General features: G+C 34.3%; 3 protein-coding genes across 3 annotated transcripts; 1 reads left to right on the top strand and 2 right to left on the bottom strand.

The window, feature by feature from the left end:
* The first annotated feature begins 7,994 nt into the window (after positions 1-7,994).
* Positions 7,995-9,109, top strand: LOC145581676 (uncharacterized). The gene has a single exon (XM_081638699.1). It carries the CDS (start codon positions 8,073-8,075, stop codon positions 8,802-8,804), a length of 732 nt encoding a protein of 243 aa, XP_081494825.1. The 5' UTR covers positions 7,995-8,072; the 3' UTR covers positions 8,805-9,109.
* A 3,365-nt stretch (positions 9,110-12,474) lies between these two features.
* On the bottom strand, positions 12,475-13,184 carry LOC145580648 (uncharacterized). Its single transcript, XM_081637778.1, has 2 exons — positions 12,783-13,184; positions 12,475-12,549 (listed from the first exon to the last, which is right to left on the bottom strand). Exons 1-2 carry the CDS (start codon positions 13,182-13,184, stop codon positions 12,475-12,477), a joined length of 477 nt encoding a protein of 158 aa, XP_081493904.1.
* LOC145582758 (uncharacterized) lies at positions 12,513-20,535 on the bottom strand. The gene is made up of 10 exons (XM_081639771.1): positions 20,319-20,535; positions 19,732-19,799; positions 18,979-19,335; positions 18,725-18,878; positions 17,425-18,299; positions 16,712-17,320; positions 16,174-16,599; positions 15,320-16,052; positions 14,946-14,979; positions 12,513-14,743 (listed from the first exon to the last, which is right to left on the bottom strand). The coding sequence occupies exons 1-10, from the start codon at positions 20,449-20,451 to the stop codon at positions 14,611-14,613; spliced, it is 3,522 nt and encodes a 1,173-aa protein (XP_081495897.1). The 5' UTR covers positions 20,452-20,535; the 3' UTR covers positions 12,513-14,610.
* Positions 20,536-20,957: the final 422 nt, after the last annotated feature.

The raw sequence follows: 20,957 nt of genomic DNA, 5'->3' as shown, positions 1-20,957 counted from the left end.
TTTTCTCTAATTTATTTTTTTCTTGCAAATTACCTCCTTTTTAAGGGTAATTGGATTTTAGATTATTATGGTGTGGGGTTTAATTGATCAAGCTAGGCTTAACCTTTTCAAATTAATAAGCCGTCTTGGCAACTTACCTCACTCGTGAGTCGTGACTCGTGAGAATTGAATCCTCCTAAATTGAGTTTGTCCCACCCGGTTCATTAGAGTTTAGCTCTGACTACATCCGGATTCGACTCGGGTTGCACACCTTGGCTTATGGTGGGTGAGTTTCCCATCAAGAGTTTTTTTACATTCGGTGAGATTCGAACTCGAGACATGCCTTAAGCGACATGAAATTGCTTATTACTAGAGCCAAGTCTTGTTGGTGAACCCTCCTAAATTGATAAGTAGCCCTGTCATTGAATCCTAGTTGTGGTTCATGAGAATTAAAGCCTTCTATTTTCCCTTTGAAGTCTAATGTGGCAATGTGGGGTGGATCATAAAGGGATCTATGCATGCAAGTCTAAGTTTGATGAATGCTTGTTTATTTGAGTATTTTTTCTTGGGAAAAACGGTCGCAAATTAATTTTTTTACACGGCACTAAAGCATTATAGAAAATTTGAAATTGATTGTAAGACTTGTTAAAATGTTACATACATTGATACATACTACAACAATTGTTATTGCATATCAAATATAATGAAAACAAAATGGCAAACGGGAGTTTTAAGGGAACAAATTAATTGTCGATGAATTGCAATGTTTTAATCTATTGAGAGCATGAGAGGTGAGTCTAAGATAGATTAATTGAATTTTCCCATTAATATTATATAGAATTTGTATGATTGCAAACTATTTTCCTAATACAAGTAATTCACATAATGGATTTCATTCATTGATGAAGTTTGTACATAGATAGCTATGTGCGTTCACAAACAAGTACACTAGTACATCTACAAGTAAAATGGTGCATGAGAATGCATGCATCAACGCTTGAGATACACGAGCAAAATATGTCTACTCATCTTCGTGCACACAAGCACACGGCAGTCCCTGGATGTTTACTCATCTTCGTGCACACAAGCACACGAAAGTCCCTATTAGGTGAATGATCGATCGTAGCATCCCCCGAGTTCACCATATAAGAACACAATTTTGAAGGCATTTTCAGGTTTTAGTATAGATTGAGTCAAGTTCTTGGTTCATTTAAACTCCGTGAGTAATTTCTTCCCTAATAGAATTACAGCACAATAAAAGTTGAACTGAACCTCTGGCTGCCATCGCTATTGGATTTTGGACAAAGTGGTTTTTCGAACCAGCCCAAAAAGGTTCATACTGGCCCATTCAGTGTTTCAGTTATAAGTGTCCAGTTATCCAACTACAGTAAAGGCATGAGATACATTACACACAAATGAAGCGCTTAATGAAGATAATTATTTGCATGCATTTCCATTCAATTTATAGTACAACAATTTTCGACATTTAAATTATAAGCCATACAAAAGATTGCGATTTAATTTATTTTTTTAATAAAAAAATTGATTTAAAATCAAATCAAACACAATTCAAGTTTAATTTGGATTGACTCATTTGAGTTAGATGAAATTTAGACCGAATTAGTATATGGATGGAGTAATAATTATGTGGACCGAATTAGTATATAGATGGAGTCATTGGCGGATCTATAAGGACTTGAAGGGGAGCACTTGCATCCCCTTTTTGCAAAATATTAATGAAATTCAAGGTAAGTTAAAAAAGAATCTATTTCATACACTAGTTTTAGCTCTCTCATTTTAAGTAAATTGATTCCTAAAAAATAAAATCAGACAACAGAAATTCTTAAGCTCTAAAAAAATCATACATTTTCTCCATATAAAATGGTAAATGATATATTATCTCCATTTTTACACATATTTCCGTTTTTTAAATATTGCAATATTTGCACTTTATATACTATTCACACACTCTTCTGTAACCACATATTTTGATTATTTTTAGGTCAAACTTTAAAAATTTTGACCATAAATTATCGTTAATCTATAAAAGATAGTATTGTAAAGAAAAATAGTCACTTTATATTTTGTTAGACTCGACTTTATTATTTTGTTACTATTATTGTTATTATTATATAATTAAAGTTTTTTAAGAGTAAAATTGTGCTTTGAGAAGCGTAATTATCCTCATGCAGTGTTAAATGAACGGAGGATGTATATAGACTTACATGCTAAATGTAAATTAAAAAGTAAGAAACCACAAAATATTGAAACATTAATACCATACTTTATATTACTGTATATAAAATTTGTTTTTTTGATCTTTATCTTATAATTCTCCTAAAATATTGTGCAACACTAGTATTGCAATTCTTATTAAACGGATGGACTAATAATTATGTGGACCATAGGTTTCTCAATTAAAGTGAGAGATTGCGAAGGCATAACTTGTAATATACTTCCACACCACCATCAAACAAGCCGAAAATATGCCAACTTCCAATGAACACAGTAACCCCTCAATGTGCTTAAATTAATACGGAATATTTAGAAAATTCCAAAAAAAATCATTTTCCTAAAGCACTTTTGATGAAGTTTGAAAAAAATATATTATTATTATATTAGTGCACCTCTAATATATTCCTAGATAATAAGATAAGTGCTTATCTTGAGTTTATTCTATAAATTAATCATAAGACATTATACAATATAATCTATGTATGGGACCCTCAATCATATATATTCGTAGGAAGAAGAAGCTTTGCTCTGCACTTAAATCATAGTAGTAATAATTTATACTAAGACTTTTTGAAGAAGAGAGGTCTAGGAACAATTTTTTAATAGTGGACAAATTTCTTAAACTGAATATTTTGTCTATTTAAAGTTATGTCATTAACATTTTCACTTAATTGGGGAGGAGGGAAAGGATTGTGTGTTTACGTTGCTTTACTTATTCTAAAATGTTACGGAGTATCTTGGTTTGAAGTAGTCGCGCCCACAATTCATATTGTTGGTGTTTTATACAAAGAGAAAATTTAGGTGAATTCTCAAGCAACGGTTTAAGCTAACATATTCTTATAAATTATGATTATCATAGTATGATTGAGCGACTTTGCATTTGTGTAATAAGTTTTGACTTTTGATGGAGCCAGGTTGCACAAGAACGAATACTATCACAGATATGGGAAAATGTCTATCTCAAAATATTATAGGGGTGACGGATACGATATATATGTTAAAATTCATATACTCCGTAATACATTTTAAAAAAGAATTTGACCATACATTTGTTTTTTTTTTCGTCCCCTCACTAGATCACACTATATGTATGAAGACACTCATATTATTGAGCTATTACCTTATATATTTATCTTACTTTACTTATATTTCTTCATTAAAAATAAAAGTTGAAAAAGATAAGGTGGCATGTCAGAAACCACAACCAAATATCATAATTGGATACGATTTTGAGACGTATTGTCGTGTGTCCTACAAGTGTCAGTGCCTGACATGGTATCCGACACTAACACGGCAGTTGGGTGAAGCTTCCATATATATATCCTAGCTTTTGAGACTATTGATTAGATATAAAGATATGCATCGGTTTTTTTTTTTTTTTTTTGTCATATTATTATTATTATTATTATTTTATTTCGCTTCTTGGACCAATACTTACTGATGTAAAAAGAGGTGCAAGTGCAAATGCAAATTAAAGTTGGGGATCATTTAGTCAGAGGTTGTAATAAAAATAAAGTATTGTATAAATTTATTGCTTAAATTTTTTTTTTTTTGAGGCAAAGCGAGCGATTAAATTATATTGAATCAATTTCCATCAAAGTAATAAGGCTTTGGGGAAAAGAGTTTAAACAAACACGCTCAAAGGAAATGCTCGTGTCCCATCTAGCAACATTATGAGCCACGGTATTTCCAGCTCGCTTAACATGAGAGCAAGAGAAGTAATTAAAACTTTCACACATTTGCCTAATATCATCATACAGAAGATAAATTGGTGCTGCCCCTTGCTGCTGGTTCTGAATCGCACGCACCACAGATAAAGCATCACTTTCCAGGACAACATCCACATACCCCAGCCTACCCACCCCATAGCGTGCTGCTCCAGCTTCAGCAAGATCAGGAGTCCAGTTTGCCCCTACTTTCTTCACAGCTGCTTAAATTTAATGTACATAAATTTTTAATAAATAAGATAAATGTATCTACAACTATAATTTCGGCCCCTAATTTAAGTATTAAGTACTAACATTGCTACATACACGTACAATTAGTAAATCACTAAATCAGTAAGACCTTATGTTTGCAGACTATACATATTTCAAGATGTTAGGTGATTTGTTAGCATCTATAATTGATAAATACTTGCTCTAAACTAAAGTCAACAACCAATCCACTAATTGTACAACCATTATTATTCCTACGTACAACCAATTCGGCAATTCAATTTGTTACGAGCTAATACATAATTAATTATATTAATTAATCTTACGGAGTTTCATTTATTCCAAAATTGAATGAACAACTTTTGAAACATGCTATGTGTAATGTAATGTAACCACTAACTAGTAAATAAACCGACCAAAGGTGGCCAAGTGTTTACGTTTAACTCTCTTAATGTGTCGCTCACCTTTTAGCTCTCTTTAAATTTTCATTATGTTGATGATTTTATTAAATTAGCTCAATAATTAGGGACAAAATCACCCTTACGGGAGCATGATGATGAAGAAAAAGTTGGTAAGCTACAAGACCTACTAATTCCCTTAAAAAAAAACACATACATTTGGAGGATTTTTACGAGTTAATTATTCATGGATATAATAAATTTTTATATATGGCTGGTCATACCGTGTTGCCAGTCATCAATCACCATGGGAATTACTTCATTAGTGTTATAATGGTTATTTGAGTAGTATTGTAGGGGTTACATCGTCAGTGTTAAAGAGGTTACCCCAGTCAGTGTTAAAGGGGTAGCCTGGTTAGTGTTATCAGAGTTACTTCGTCAGTGTTAAATAGGTTACTTGGTCAGTGTTAAAGAAATAACCTGATTAACATTATAGACATTTACTTGATCAATGTTATAAGAGTTACTTGGTTATTTTACAAACGGTCACACGATGTAACCAGTCACACACAAAACAATCCATTTTAATTAATTATGCTTAACAATTACTCTATCCGTTCTTTTTTGTTTGTTTAGCTTTGACATGTATCCCTTACAAAAATTTCAAACATAATAAACATTAAGGCATGGAGGGAGTGTAAAATATGGTCTCAAAATTAGTCTGTGCTTGCTTTTAGCTTTCAACTTTCAGCATATAGTGGATTAGTGTCATTAATCTCTAACACTTTTTTCGGTGCAAATTATTAATCTCTTAACATTTTTAGGTCTGCACAAGCCATATAAATTTCATGTATGCTTCCGAAGCATGTAGTTTTTTTTACAATTGAAAAATTTACCTCTAAATTAAAACAATTCAACTCAGTGCAAACTCAAAAAATATTAAACTTGTTATCAACATCAATTATCATCATATTTTGATTTGATTTGAATTGAATTGAATTAGAACCAATCAACCGCTGTCAATAGATTATAATAAGTTTGAATGTCATGAATCTCATGATTCTATCCAAATGACTCATTCATATATCTATAAAAGTAGTATAAATTATGTACTTGGTATGATATTAGAAACTGATACATTATTGCATATCTATGTTGTATATACCAAGTAAACCTCTAGGCCCTGCTCTTTAGAGCCACTCTGTTCTGCTCTGCTAAACCCTGCTTTGTTGATTCAATCGATCTGCTTTGTTGACACCTGCTTTGCTCTTCTGAAATTTCCCTAACTCTGTCCGAAAACTTAAAATAATACAACCTTAGTCTAGTGGGAAAATTTATATTGTACATTCCAATCTTAAGAGTTGGGAGTTCAATCTCCATTAGAGGCACTTTGAGATCGGGTGGAATAATCCTTTATCCTCCCCCTTTATTTTTAAAGTGTTTAACTCGCAAATATCAAACCAAAAAACAAGGTGAGGGTGAAGTATGGTCAGAATCCTTCTCTTTACTTTTAAAAAACAAACATTGCATAGCAACTATATTGTTATATAAAATGAGCTATTATGTATGAAGAATGTAATTAATGACAATTACAATAAAAACTAATGCAGCGATACAAGAAAATGCTAAACTAGTCCATTGAATTGTAATCTAAGTTTTCTTTAATCGTACAAGCAATGCAAGTATCAAAATTCAATACTCTTATAATTTTTTATCTTCCCTATGAATTAGAGAGTATAAACATATTCATGTTCCCAATCAATTAGAGATTATACTACGATTAAAAAAATTCTAAAATCAAAATTGATCATCACATCTTAAAATAGTAGTATAATTATAAGCCACTTGCTTGTACGATTGTCCAATCCCTCAAATCTTGTTTGCATTCAATAAATATCATTCAAATCTTGTTTGAAAACTTCGTTTTAGATTTGTGGAAGATCTAAGAATCAAATTTTTATAATAATAATAAAATTACTTACTTCAAAACAAGGTTATGGTATGAAATTCTAATTAAGTAATCAATGCTAGATCTTGTAAACTTTATTTAAAATTATTTTTACCTATAAACTCGCTGAACCCCAACTATTAATTAGAGAGTATTGAGCTATTATCAATTTAATTTACACCATATATAATTCAATTATATTGTATTGTCAACTGTGTAGAGATTGTCGGCCGTCGACGCCCACAAGGCACAACAAGTGCATGCCTGACTAAGTTAAGTCATCTTGCATGCAGAAAAACATTAGGTTAATTATTTGTTTAAGTTCTTTATAATTGTATCAAACATTTGGCGTTTACACTATCAATTTGCGATTTTTAAGTGTACAAGCTCTGTACTTTTGAGTTTTATTTATACTTGTTTCAAGATTAATACTCGTAGGTGCAAATAAGAATTTAAGATAAGATCAAATAGAATTTTACGAAACTTCTTATAATTAATTAAAAGATGCGTTGATGAATGAAGATAGGATTGATAAGTTTATACTTCAACTAAGATATGAATGATAAGTTAGTATGACCTAGACAGAGTTAATAGCTAGCTATGTCCAATAAGATAAATTTAAATTAGAAATGGGAATATAATTAGTTGATCCCTAATAAGCTCTTACCAAGATAACATAAGTATAACAAATTTAGAGTTGATAAGATAAGATAAATTGAACCGTACATACTAGCTCACTTTTTTTTTTTTTTTTTTTTTTTTTTAAGGAAACATACTAGCTCACTTAATCGTTTAAATAAACATATATTCTGTAAATATAAGTATATAACATATTTGTATTAATTGAACTACATATAGAGGCATAGAGCATATGCCAACTTGCTTGACAATTATAAATAATTATATGTACTTTCTACTTTTGAGCATTGATACATGATACTTAATACTCCGTATAATTAATAATTTACATATGTACTTCCTCCGTTTTCTTTTACTTGCAACACACCTTTTAGGCACGCGGTTTTAGGAGATGATTAGTGAGGGTAAATGAACGATTTTATAATTTTTACACGAAGACTAGAATAGGGTTAAGTATCATTTGTAAAAATTATAATGAATAATTTATCCGTTTACATTACATAAACCCGACCTCAAAACACGTGCCACAAGGCTGTGTTGCAAGTAAAAGAAACGGAGGAAGTATTGATTTAGTACACCTGATGTATAAAAGACCAACCACAATTTATTAGTCTGATTTGTATATGATTTCGAAAAAGAGAGGGAAAATTGATAACCACGCCACGTGAAATAATGCATGAAGAAAGCAAACAAGTGGCAACCCTTTACCCTTATAAAACCAAACTCCCCTCCCATTAGTTGACTTCCCTTTCTCCTCCACTTTAAATTTCCATCCTCAACCCTTCTTTCTCTCCACTCTCCACCACCCCAAGAGAGAGAAAATTAGAATAGGAGAGAGAAAGTTAAATAGAAAAAAAATGGAGAGAAAATAGAACAAACTAAATTCACAAAAAAAAAAAAAAAAAAAAAAAAAATCAAAAACACCATGCAAAAAATATGAAACTATACAAGCAAATAACCCCAATTTTCCTCCGTTTCTTTACCTTTTCTCTCTTCCTTTCCCTCCCTCTTCTCCTCCTATTCTCTCTCAAAACCACCAACACCGCAACAATTACAACTACAGCAAATCCAGGTATTCGCATCCGACCCGGATACACCACCTACGACACTTACATCAAAAAACAACTCAACAAAACCCTCAACCCGAAACTCCGCCATCTTTGGACCACCCGTGATTGGGACCGTAAGATCCAAGTTTTCTCGAGTTTCTTCTCTCATTTAAAGGACTCGTCACTACTTTCAAACTCATCCAAGGCGCTTTGTATTGGCGCGCGAGTCGGGCAAGAAGTCGAGGCGTTACGACGTGTTGGAGTGTCGGACTCGATTGGTATTGACCTTGTGCCGTGTCCGCCTTTGGTTATTCACGGAGATTTCCATAAGCAGCCATTTGAGGATGAAAATTTTGATTTTGAGTTTTCGAATGTGTTTGATCACGCGCTTTACCCGGAGAAATTTGTCCGGGAGATTGAACGGACGTTGAAGCCCGGCGGGGTTTGTGTTTTGCACGTCGCAATTACGACGCGTTCCGATAAGTATTCGGCTAATGACTTGCTTGGGGTGGATGCTTTGGTGAAGTTGTTTAAAACGTCGGATTTGGTTCGGGTCAAAAAGGTTGATGGGTTCGGGTTGGATACCGAGGTTATTTTTCGAAAAAAAAAAATTGATTGATTTGAGATTACGCCAAGTTTTTAACCGAGACCGTTTGGTTAGTTAGTTATTGGAGAGAATTCTGATACATGTCGTTACTTGTTTAGTTATTTTTTGGCATGAAGAGATGCCCATGACAAGGTAAAAGTCATTATTTAGTACAAATACATCAGATGTGAGATTAAATTTCATCTACATTATTTATTTCCTTTTATGCCATTTGATTTGGTGTGTTTGTTTCTTGTTTGTGGCTAAGCTAAACCTAGGGTAAAGAGAGTAATCCAATTCTAAAAGTAGAATTTTTTGGTGCATTATTAAAATATTAATTTTTATATTCTTTTCCAATATACTTATATTTGTTTGTTTTTTACGCTAGCTAAAAGCTTTGGCACATTCATAATATAATTAAAAATGAGCAAAGGTAATGATAACCATTAAATCATAATGTTCGTTGCTTTTTTATTACTCTAATCACCTAACTATATTTTAATCATACTTTTATTCCTTCATTAATAAGTGTGAAGCTTTGACATATAGATAAAAAAAAAAATAGAAGAGAATTAGAAATGATAATTGATTATGGTAGGGTTTTATTCAATTAGTGTTAATTGCATGCCGTTATACACTTTTGCACGACAATTGGTCAATTTACATACTTAGGGAGTACATATTTTTGTCGAGTGTTTTCTCTAAAAATGTGCACTTGTACTGTGTACTCCATACAATATTACTAATCCGTAGAAACTAGAAAGCAACAATTTGCAATTTCAAGGGCCAATCGTTGTTATTTTTGGTTAAAGGATTCTGAATCTAGCTCCTCCATTGGACTATACTTTCACCGCATGTTTTGTTCAATATGGCCCTCACAGGATGGACAATCATACATTACACCTTAATTCTACCTCTGTTTTTTTAGTTGATACTTTTTGATTTTATATACTATTTACCTAATCTATTTTAACTTTATTTTGTGATTTAGTGTTAGATAAATACATAGTCATGTGAAATCTTGTTAGATTCATATCAATGTCTATTTTCCAAATATCAAAATTTCATAATTCTTGCTAATACGTAACTAAAGATATTACTTTCGTTAAATATTAGTTATAACTTTGAAATTTGTTTATGCCTTAAAGATAATAGTAAAAAACATTTGCCTAAAAAGGTAGGGAAATAAAGGTGCAAGCATTTTATGTTTTAAAACTATCACTTGGAAACGGTTATCTATCTACTTGCATTTAATATACTTCCTTTGTTATTTTAATCTGAGTATTTGAAATTTTTCTATAAAGAAAAATAGTAGAAGGATAAAAATTACTCCGTATAAAATAACTGAGAGAGTAGTAGTATTATATCCACTAAATATAATCAGCAAACAGCCATATACTTCCTCCGTTTTTATTTAGTTGCAACACACCCCTTTGGCACGCATGTTAAGGAAGATATTAAACTAGGTAAATGGATAAATTAATTTACAAAATTTTAACACCTATAAGAAGAAAGGGATAAATTACTACGGTTTAAATTTCATAGCTTAATTTATTTGTTTACCTAGTTTAATCACCTTATCAATAAGCGTGATAAAAGGTATGTTATAAGTATAAAAAAACAGAGGAAGTATATACTACTCTGCATTTATTTATAATATATTTGTGTAACATGGCCCATAAATGCTTTCCTGTTGCAAATTGTTGGAAAGTGATCCGTTAATTTCGCAATTAAAAACATCTGACTAACGTTGTTTATTACTAAGTTCAAGAACTGTTTGCTATAATTGTGGGCATGATACCTCTCTGATCTTTAACTTTTTCAAGCTATCGACAATTTAGGAGATGAACATTTTTTTTCCCACGACATTTTAGTGGTACAAGTACAACTTTCGAACATAATGTGGCATATTGGAACTACCAAGGCTAGGCATCAAGAAATGACCAAAAGGTCGAGTTTTTCTTTATTATACACCTATGTGTACGGTGTACCTAAAAACAGAGATTTAAGTCATATTTTTTAGTTTATTTTGAAGAATTATAAATGTGCAAAATAACGCAATTCAAATTATGGATAGGTAAGTGAGAAGATTGAAATAAAAACTCTTTTTTAATTGGAACTTCAAGGTCTCCAATAATATATATATACTTTCTCTATTTTCTTTTAAATGCAACACACCTTTTCGGCACGTATTTTGAGGAAGAGATTTAGTAATGTAAACGGACAAATTAATCAAAAAAATTTACGCAAATAGTTACTAACCCTTTTAAAATCTTGGTATTGAAATTATTTTGATAAAGTAGCTCGTTTATCTCGTCTAATCATCTTCTAAAAAAGAGTGACAAAAATGTGTGTTGCATTTAAAAGAAAGCAGGGGAAGTATATATGATAGGTAGGGGTGAAAGTAATTCGGATTAAAATCGAACCGAATTGAAAACCAAACTGAATTACTAATTCAGTTTGGATTTTTTTTGAATTTAGATTGGATCGGTTTGGAAAACTTAAAAAATATGTATACTGATTGGATTCGGTTTGGGGTTTAAAAAAACCGAAAATCGAATTACAAACCGAATTTTGACCGATTACTTTAAGCCTAATTTTCTTTTTTAAAGTATCCAACCACTTTCCCCTTATATAAACTAAAAAAAATCCCTAATTCTCAATTCTCCTTTCTCAATATCTTACTATCTCACAAATAATGTAGTTAAGAAAAGGTTAGAATGATTGTAGGAATTTTTTGGGTGAAGTTCGGGTTACGGGTTTGAATGTTGCAAAAGAAGGGAACAAATTTCGGTTTGGATTAGATTCTAATTTGAAAAACCGAATTGATTTACTTTGGTTTGGATCGAATCGAATCTTAATTCGGTTTGGATTCGGATTGAGATTTTCGAAACCGAATTAATTTGGATTGGATTGGATTCGGTTATGGCTATAATCCAAACCGCAAACCGAACTTTCACCCCTAATATTGATAGGTTTGGTGGCAATATGGTAGGTTTGGGAGTTATATGTAGAGCTGGCAAAAAGTTGTGTCGACTTCGTGTTTTTTCTCAGTAACTTCGTGTTCGTGTCGTGCCGGTTTTAATCGTGTTGCCATGTCGTGTTAGAGATTGCGAGCTCTAGTTATATATTTGGAGTACATTCGAAAATTGTGATCATCGAAGCTAAAGGCATTCTCTTCAAATAGCACGCATCATTTACAACAATTACAAGAACCTTGGCAAAGAAGGTCGTCTTTTCCGTTGTCTTAAAGCTGATTGTTGTAGATTGGTTACGCTCTTGTCATAACAGAACGACATTGTTCACGAGAATTACTATGTATCGTTTATTCGGTATAATGTGCGAGTGTTTGGCAACTAGTATGATCATGATAATTCATTTATCTCCCTATTTTGTTCTTCAAGTTATGTTGTTCATGTATAACTGGGTTGAATGACTTGTCCCTGTCTCCATTATTTGGAGTGAGCCAACGTAATTGTTTGTATGGCTGTCCAAAATTAAATACAAACCCCACGATGTTTTTTTTCTATTTGTGGGAGCGAAATGCATATCGTACATTAGAGCAAAACCCAACACAAGAGTACAGGTAATTTGTGACAAAATTGGAAGAGGAACAAAGCGCTGCCCTTCAGATATGGTCAAAAAAATCCGGGACCAAAACAGCTCACTAGGCCAAAAAAAAAGAACAAGCCATTGGCAAGACTTACACTTCTGCTGCAAGACTATCTTGTATCTGCTTGAGCTTCGTAGGATGGATTCTAGCTTTGAGCCGGATGAGCTTCACAAACAGAGAAAAATCAGATACTCTTGAAATCATCTTGAGGTTCCATGATATGAACTCTAATTGCTGGCTAATTCATTTAATAGCTTGTCATTTTTTCTCAAGTTCTAACAATTTTAGCTACTTATTGATCCAATGGTTAAGTTAGTTTTTTTTTTTTTTTTTTTTTTTGAAAACCCGTTAGGGTGTCATTATATTGATAATTTGTCCATCAATAAATATGGGGAAACCTCATAAGGGCTATGATTTTCCCAGATTTGTTCACTACCAAAAGGAATTAAACAGGCTAAATTATGGGCAGCAACATTACCGTCCCGTTTAACATGACACCAACTAACGAAATTAAAAGAACGACAAGAAGATAAAATATCATTTAGCACATTATCAAGGTCAGTGAAGAACATTGAGGCCTTGGATAGTCGATTGATGAGCACTTGATTGTCGCCTTCGATGATGATACCAGACAAGCCATGACTGTTAGCAGCTTTGCCTTCTGCAATTAAAGGGGGGCAGTGAGCTCTAATCCTGCGAGTAGCTGCAAAAAGGACCTCCCCTCTCCAATCCCTGGCTATTACTCCGAGTCCCACCCATCCTTTAACACTAAGAGAGGCATCACAATTTAGCTTAATCATGCCTTGGGGGGAGCTTTCCAGCGTTTCGGGCTGCAACCGACATGCTTCTTGACCCCCCCATAAATCTTCTTTGCATATGAATTACAATCTACAGCTAGACGTTCAACACGTTCGACAATGACGGGGTGAAAAGTTTCCTTGCCATTGAAGACCATGTCATTTCTTCGATTCCACAAGTTCCACATCAGAATAGCTCCCTTGCAAACTTTTTTTACATCAAGTTTGCTCCAAGATTCAATTAAATCAAGGAAAGACGTACTGCTCGGCCAGAGGGACATCTCTGTACATTTGCACTCCACCCAAAGTTCTCTGGTTGTAGGAAAATCAAAGAGGGCATGCTACACAGTTTCGGGGGTACCAATACACCAAGGGCAATCCGATTGCTCAGTCATGTGTCTATATTTAAGGTACGCCCTTACCGGGAGAGTGCCCGTACACACACGTCACAAGAAATGGCGCACCTTCGGGGTTATGTCCAAGCTCCAAATATCCAACCAAGACTTATGAAACAAATCAAGATTGCAGGACTTACCTAGCATATAAGCTGTTTTGACGAGTAGCAGCCATCAAAAGATGTGCAATAATAGTGGAGCTAATAGCTTAAGATTTTTTTATATTTACAAGCTAGAAGATGAATTAGTGATTGCTATAACAATCATAAATGACGAGCCTTTCAAAATTTAAATTGGTAGTTCAAGGTTACTACTCGTTTAAATAGTAAACTCTAAAGACTTGCGTAAGTATAAACCTCAAAACTTCTCGAAAATGGCCACATGTTTTTCCAGTGTCTTCCAAAACCAGTAAAGTCGCTGGCGATAGGGTAGATTGGGTTTCTATATACAGCAACTTGCCAGAAATGACGAGGGTGCTGCAGGCGGCTTTCAAGCAGTTCAGATTCAGAACATAATGGAGCACTGTGATCATCAAACATAAAGATATCTTCTTCGTCTTGCATCAATTTGCAAGTACCTTGGGCAACATCTTTCCTGTCATCTTAATGCTGATTGTTGTGGATTGGCTACGTTCGAATCAAGAGTAATTTGGTATTATACGGGTCTTGAGGCAATTATTTTGATTTCCATTTCCCATTTTCTCCCCTATATTGTCCTTGAAGGTTGCTCATGTTGTATAATTTGGTTGAACAACTTGTCCCTGTCCATTTACTTGTGAAAATGTCTCCATTAGTTTGTGTGAGCCAACATAATTGGTTATGTGGCTGTCCAAAAATACATTAAAAATTAAAAACCAACGATGTTTTTTTTTTCCTTTTCTTGGAGCGATATCGTACATTTGAGCAAAAGCTAACACAAGAGTACATATAATTTGTGACAAAATTGGAAGAGGAACATAACAATTCCCTTCATATACGATTTATAAAAAAAAACCCGGACTAAAACAACTCACCAGGCCAAAAATAATGCAAGACTTACATGTCTGCAAGACTATCTGGAACAAATTCGGGAAGCTCACTGTCGTTTTGTGACTGGGAAGCCACCAACTTGGCCTTCTTGTATCTGCTTGAGCTTCGTAGGATCGATTCCAGCTTCGAGCCAGATGAGCTACACAAGATAAATAACAGAGAACAATTAGATACGCCTGAAGTCCCATAATATGAACTATTACTAGATGATGTGCCTGGACACATCAGCAACATCGTTCTTAATTGTGCAACAGTGATCAGAGTGATGAATGGAAAATATTAACCAAAAAGAATTTTTTTTTTTTTTTTTAACAAAAGAGAGCTGAAATTGTTATACTTACTTTGCTTTGCTTCTTTCATTACCATTGGAAGAATCTGACAAAAGATGCAAACAAAAAAATGTTAGAAAACAAGACGCAAATAGCATCACATAAAAAATTCACAACGAAATCAACTTGAAAAATTGTACAATAAAAATAGTGCTCTAAATTGTAGAGATTGAACAACAACAAAAAATCAACTTGAGACCAAAAGCAGCACACTTGAAATTGTGAACTGCAGCACCCTCACAATATAAGTGCAGACTCAATAGATCAATATGTAAGAGCATTAAGGAGACAACAAGTTAAATCAAGTTCTCCATTGCACTGGCAATCAATGACTGAAAGCTGAATAATGCACAAAAAATTATTGACAGCAAGATTCAACGCATTACCAGGTTGCGATATCACCACTCCTTCGCTTTCCCCTTCCGAATAATCAGATGAAGATAAATTGTCTGGTGGAATTGTGACGCTAGAACTAGTTCTATCTCCATCATCAGAAGATGAACTAGTACCATCATCAAATATTGCTCTTGAAGAAGCTAACCCTTTCTTTGTTTGTTTTGTGCTCAAAAGCGAAGATTTTCTAATGCCAACAGAATTCTCTTCCAGCCTTTCTGATGGCTCCTTAGCCCTTCCTCCCTCACGAATCTTCTTTACTGTATTTCCAAAGCTCATGTTTAATACTTCAGAAGACTTCCTTCCATCATCTACACTTGCACGAGAAACACCTGTATTCCTTGAGATGCTGGGAGGATCAGCAACAGTTGAATTTACTTCTTTCAAAATTTCTGAATTTTTGACATTGAGACCGAATTTGTCATGTTTTTTATCAGTGATGGGCTTCAGAAGCTCAGAAGTGTTTGAACTTCCTTTATTCTTTTTTAAGCCAAGCAAATCACGTCCATTAGATGAAGTATCAATAGAAGATGGTTGATCAAGTTTCTTGACCTTCTGCTTACTAGCCTGTGGCTTTTCAAGCTGCGCTGCATCTGCCAAGACAGTGGAATCTTCTAGGCGAGGAGCTTGACTGAATTCACCATGCTCATCATCTTGTATCACTTCTTTGTGCTCTTGAGCACCATTACTCTCAGCATCTGTAAAAAGATCATCAGCCTGATCAACCTAAACCCCCCTCCCAAACAAAACAAAACAAAAAAAGTCAGCCGTCATAGAATCACTTACAGCTGCTTCACCCAATGAATTAATTTGAAAAATTGCATTTTGGTAACTCGACATGACTTACTCTTCTAGGGGCATCTGTTTCTCTCATTATTATTTTGCCAGAGATTCTGCTTCCATCATCCACACTTGCAAGGGAAACATCACCTTTTTTGTTAGTTTTGATAGGAGCAGCAACTGGAACGTCTGTCTGCGGAGGTATAGGTTTGTCTTGGCCTTGCACAGTGCTTAATTTCTGAATCTCAGAAGTTTTAGCAAGTACTTGATTTTTCTTCGATTCAGCTAAGTTTTGACCATTAAATGAAGTATCTACAGCTGAAGGTTGATCATGTTTTTTTGCCTTCTGTTTTCTTGTCCGCGACTTTTCCAAATGCTTTGATTCTGATAATACAGAGGAAACTGTTAGGGAAGGAACCTCCCTCGAATCATCACGATGCACTTCACCCTGTATCACTTTCTTCCTGATTTTTGCACCATCAGTCTCTTCCACCTGTCAATAAAAAGAAGTTGAAATAATTTAGTCACCATGCAATGGCTTTTAGCTGCTTGACATTATAAATCTATTAAGGGCAGTAACTTCTTTGTAACTCCATTTCACGTACACTTTTTGGTGCATCCATTTCCATCTTTTTTTCAGCTGACTGCTGCTTCCCAGCCAAGCTGGAAAGGTCCTTCCCAGAAACAGATAGCTTTTTCCTATGGCTTCTCGTAAGGGGTTTGTCACTTTCAATCACAGTGTAGGGGACAGCCCTTTCGCTAGTTTCTTCATCTGGTTGCTCTTTCAATAAAGAACCAGGAAGGACCCTGCTAGATATAGCTTCCTCATTCAGAGACCTCTTCTTCAGCGATTTACTCATAGTTTCTATACTCTCTTCGGGTTTGTCAATATCATTCTGCATTTTGCTAGATTCTGTCAACACACTAATTTCTTTCCTTATCAGTTGGGAATCTCTCCTTTCTTTCTTTTTTTTCCTAGAGTGCTTTGACTTTGACGGAGATACAACTTCCTTGACTTCCTTTTCTCTTTCAGCAAAGTTGACTGACTCATTTTGAGAAAAGTCTGGAGCAATATTTAGATGTGACTGTGATACCTTTGCAGCAGTTCTGTGTTCTTGTTCACTTTCATTTGTTTTACTTTTCTTAGCATTGTTGACTGACTTCAACAGATCATCATTGGTAATAGCATTGCATGTTGTCAAGATAGCATCAGCCTGCTTCACATCCAAAAAAAAAAAAGATTCTGTGACTTCTAGCTGCTTGACAATATTAATCTATTTAGAGGAAATAAACTTCTTGGCAACTAGATTTCACTTACTTTTTTTGGTGCCTCCATTTCCATAGTTATTTCATCTAAATGGTGATCCACAGATAAGCTGGAAGGATCCAATGCAGGAGCAGGTTGCTTTTTTTGTCTCTGCTTCTTGGGTTTGTCACTCTGAGTAACAGTCACAGGGGCTTCTAATTTCTGAATTTCCTCTTGAGGGTCCTTTTCTGGAACAGCATCCTCGTTTCGAGACCTCTTCTTGGGAGTTTCACTTATAGTTTCCACACACCTTTCAGGTCTGCTAGTGTCATCTGGTAAACAAGTCCTCATGTCATCTTCTTTTTGATCAGCAATTTGCCTTTTGCTTAACAGTTCCTGATTTTCTGTACCAGAGTTCTTGGATATATTTCTTTTCCTTCTCTTCACAGGATTCTCAGGAACAATATCTTCCTCAATTTCCTTTTCTCTATCAACTAAATTCATTGACTCCTTTTGAGGCAGCAACAGCTCTGGAACATTGTTCAGATGCAATGGTGTTACCTTTTCAGCAGTTCTTTCTTGTCCGCTTCTGTCTCTTTTCCTTTTCTTAGCAGCATTGTCTGACTTCAAAGGAGCAACATCTTCTACAGTTTCCTTTTCTATTTTCAATGGATCATGTTGAAACAACAGCTCTGAAACATTATTCAGCTGTGACGGTGGTACCTCTTCAGCAATTTTAATACCTTCTTTGTAGATGGTATGCTTATTGTCAGAAGGTGCATCACCCTTTTCTAGAATATCAGGCTCTTGATTAGAAGTAGCAGCAGGGCTATTATTGACACCAATGTTACTCTTTGTTTTCTTGGTTTTCTTAAATCGGGGTTTAGGCAATGAGGTGTCAATTCCACTTTCTTTGTTGAGAACTTCAGCTAAACTTGTGCTAGTACCTGCTTAAGAATTTCCTGTAAGGCTCATTTCCATTTGACAGAAAACCTTTTTTCTTTCCAGATTTACTTTACAATAACAAAATCTAAGTAATGACCTCTTTTTGTTCATTTTCCTCTCAATCGGGTAAATATTCTCCTTTCAGGAGTCTGTTCCAACTTAAATCATATGTATCTCCCCCTTCCTTTAAGGAGGACGCAAGAAGTACACAAGCAACCATACAGTATAGAAGTAAAAAAATTCCTGTCTTATATTATATATTTAATATTTTAAGCATCTTACATGGAAGTAGATTTACAGCCAGCTCATATACACTTGGGACTTGCCAAAGAATGGACATGAGCAAGCATTGAGCAACACAATAAATTAGCTGGATCACAGGGTTTTTTTTATAGTGGCAGAAGGTTTCAGAGGGTACAGAATTCACCTTCCAATTGATGCACCATCCCAGCTCCCTTTTGCAAATATTTGACAGTGTTGTCACCACCATCTTTCAAATGCATTACAGATGGGTGTACGACAGAAGTATAGTGAAGACCCTCACTCGGTTCATGTAGCTGGTTAGTGGCACTAACTCTGTCCTGCCAGAACAAAAAATGGAAAGAAAGGGAAAAAAAAATGAGCACAGCATAGATACATGGCATACACCTACATATATTTTGCTAAATGATTTTTACTCACAGCTTTTGGGACATCCAATTGACCTGAGCCTCTGGTTTTTTCTTGCTCTTTCACACCACCATTATTATTCTCCACATTCCCTTCATTATTTCTTTCCTTTCTCTTCTTTTTCTTTTTCTTACTACTACTCATGTCTAGAGTCACATGAGGCTGAGGAGATGATTTCGCAAGTTGTAATTCATTTTGATGCCACGGACGTGCTACTAAGGGCTTGCATTCAATATCCTTCTGGGGTTCTAAACAGCTACTCGGTGTCCAAACGTCAGCAAACACAAACCATGCATCTGCTACCCCATGAAAAGCAGTTTTGAGAAGCATATAGTCTGGAAGATGGTAGTGGCTATCGTTCAATTTCACCTACAACAAGCAATCAAACACCAACCCGTACAGCCAAAATTAATACAATGACTGATAAAATATATATATATATATATATATATATATATATATATATATATATATATATATATATATATATATATATATATACTCGTAAAAGATATGCATATGTAATACTATATATGTAACTACACGCACGCACACAAACTCCATTCCTCCATTCCCTTGATTATAATAGACAGTTTGGATAATTATGGGATAATTTAGGTGTTGAAGCTTCATAACCCACATTCGAGGGTCAGCAACTCAGCATATAACAAGAAAAGACAGGTCTATAAAACAAGAAGAATCATAATCCAAAATCAGCACAAAATAATTCTCTAAAGCACAGGTAAAAAAACAGTGAAAATATACCGAAAGAGCATTGATTTCAATCCTCCCTAACTCCGGAAAGCACTCAAAATGTTCACGACGAAGTTGCCCTGCCAATAAAAAGAAGAATCAATGGGAGTGGTAAGCCAAATTAGCCCACTATTTTGACAAATGCAAATGCAAACTTTGTAGTAGTATGCATTTAATGATATACATACAAGAATTAATAATAGTAACACCAATTGTTCTATACTCCCTCCTCACGTTTTCCAGAAATATGGATTAAAATTCTTCTATTTGTTACTAACACTAGAATAATTTGCATTTGGCATGACTATTACAGTAAACCCGTTGCATCCAAAGTCTAAGGTTTATTGTACACTCGTATGACAATACACCCGTTGTATACTAGACCTATTGTTTGTCGATTCGGCCAACTATTTGATAAACCCAGGTAAAACCCCAAAACGCAGAATTTGCCAAAATAGTAGCATCATACAAATATAATAAAAACCCAGTTCATAAAAAGCGTAAAAATTGCAATATAAGCATCAAAATTGGTGATCAAAGACAATAATAAAAAGCAGAAATTCGAATAATTTTGAAAAAAAAAAAGGTGAGAAGTTTACGTTTGAGAGAGGTGACAGAAGAATGGGAATAAATGGGGACGATGAGATGAGTATTAAGATTGGTATCAACAAAAACAGCCCTTGATTTCTCTGCTGCCATTTGTGAGTCTTCTTCAACCTCTCTTTCCGACATTTAATGACCTTCGAATTTCAGAGAGATAGGCGGCAGTGAAGACTGAAGAAGAAAGGGAAATTAAAATTGAGGGAAGGTTTGTCAACGGAAGGATAAACGTCGTCGTTTTATAGGGTTGTTCAATGTTGGAATTGAACATTTCGCGGCTACCTTGTAATTTTGGAAAAAAAGGGTTTCTTTTAGCCTTTCTTTTTTTTTTTTTTTAAACCATTTTTTAGCCTTTTAGGGAGTACTATATTTCTCGGATGATTTACAAAAATACAGCTTTTTAAAAACTTATTTACGATTTTGCGTTGAAATGAAACTTATCTACGAAAATATAGTCCACGTAGGCTCGAGTATACATTTGGGGTAATTTTTAATTTAGAGACAAATCGCTACTTTAAGTAGAGCGGTTTTAGTCTAAAACCGCTACTTAAGATAGCGATTTATCTTTAATATTACGAGTAAGATATGGAGTAGCAATTTATAAAGGGTAAAACCGCTACGACTTGAGGTAGCGGTTT

The sequence above is a fragment of the Chenopodium album genome, chromosome 15, assembly GCF_948465745.1.
Source record: "Chenopodium album chromosome 15, dcCheAlbu1.1, whole genome shotgun sequence".
Lineage (NCBI taxonomy): Eukaryota > Viridiplantae > Streptophyta > Magnoliopsida > Caryophyllales > Amaranthaceae > Chenopodium > Chenopodium album.
The sequence above is the reverse complement of the archived record's forward strand: the minus strand, read 5'-3'. Positions and strand labels throughout refer to the sequence as shown.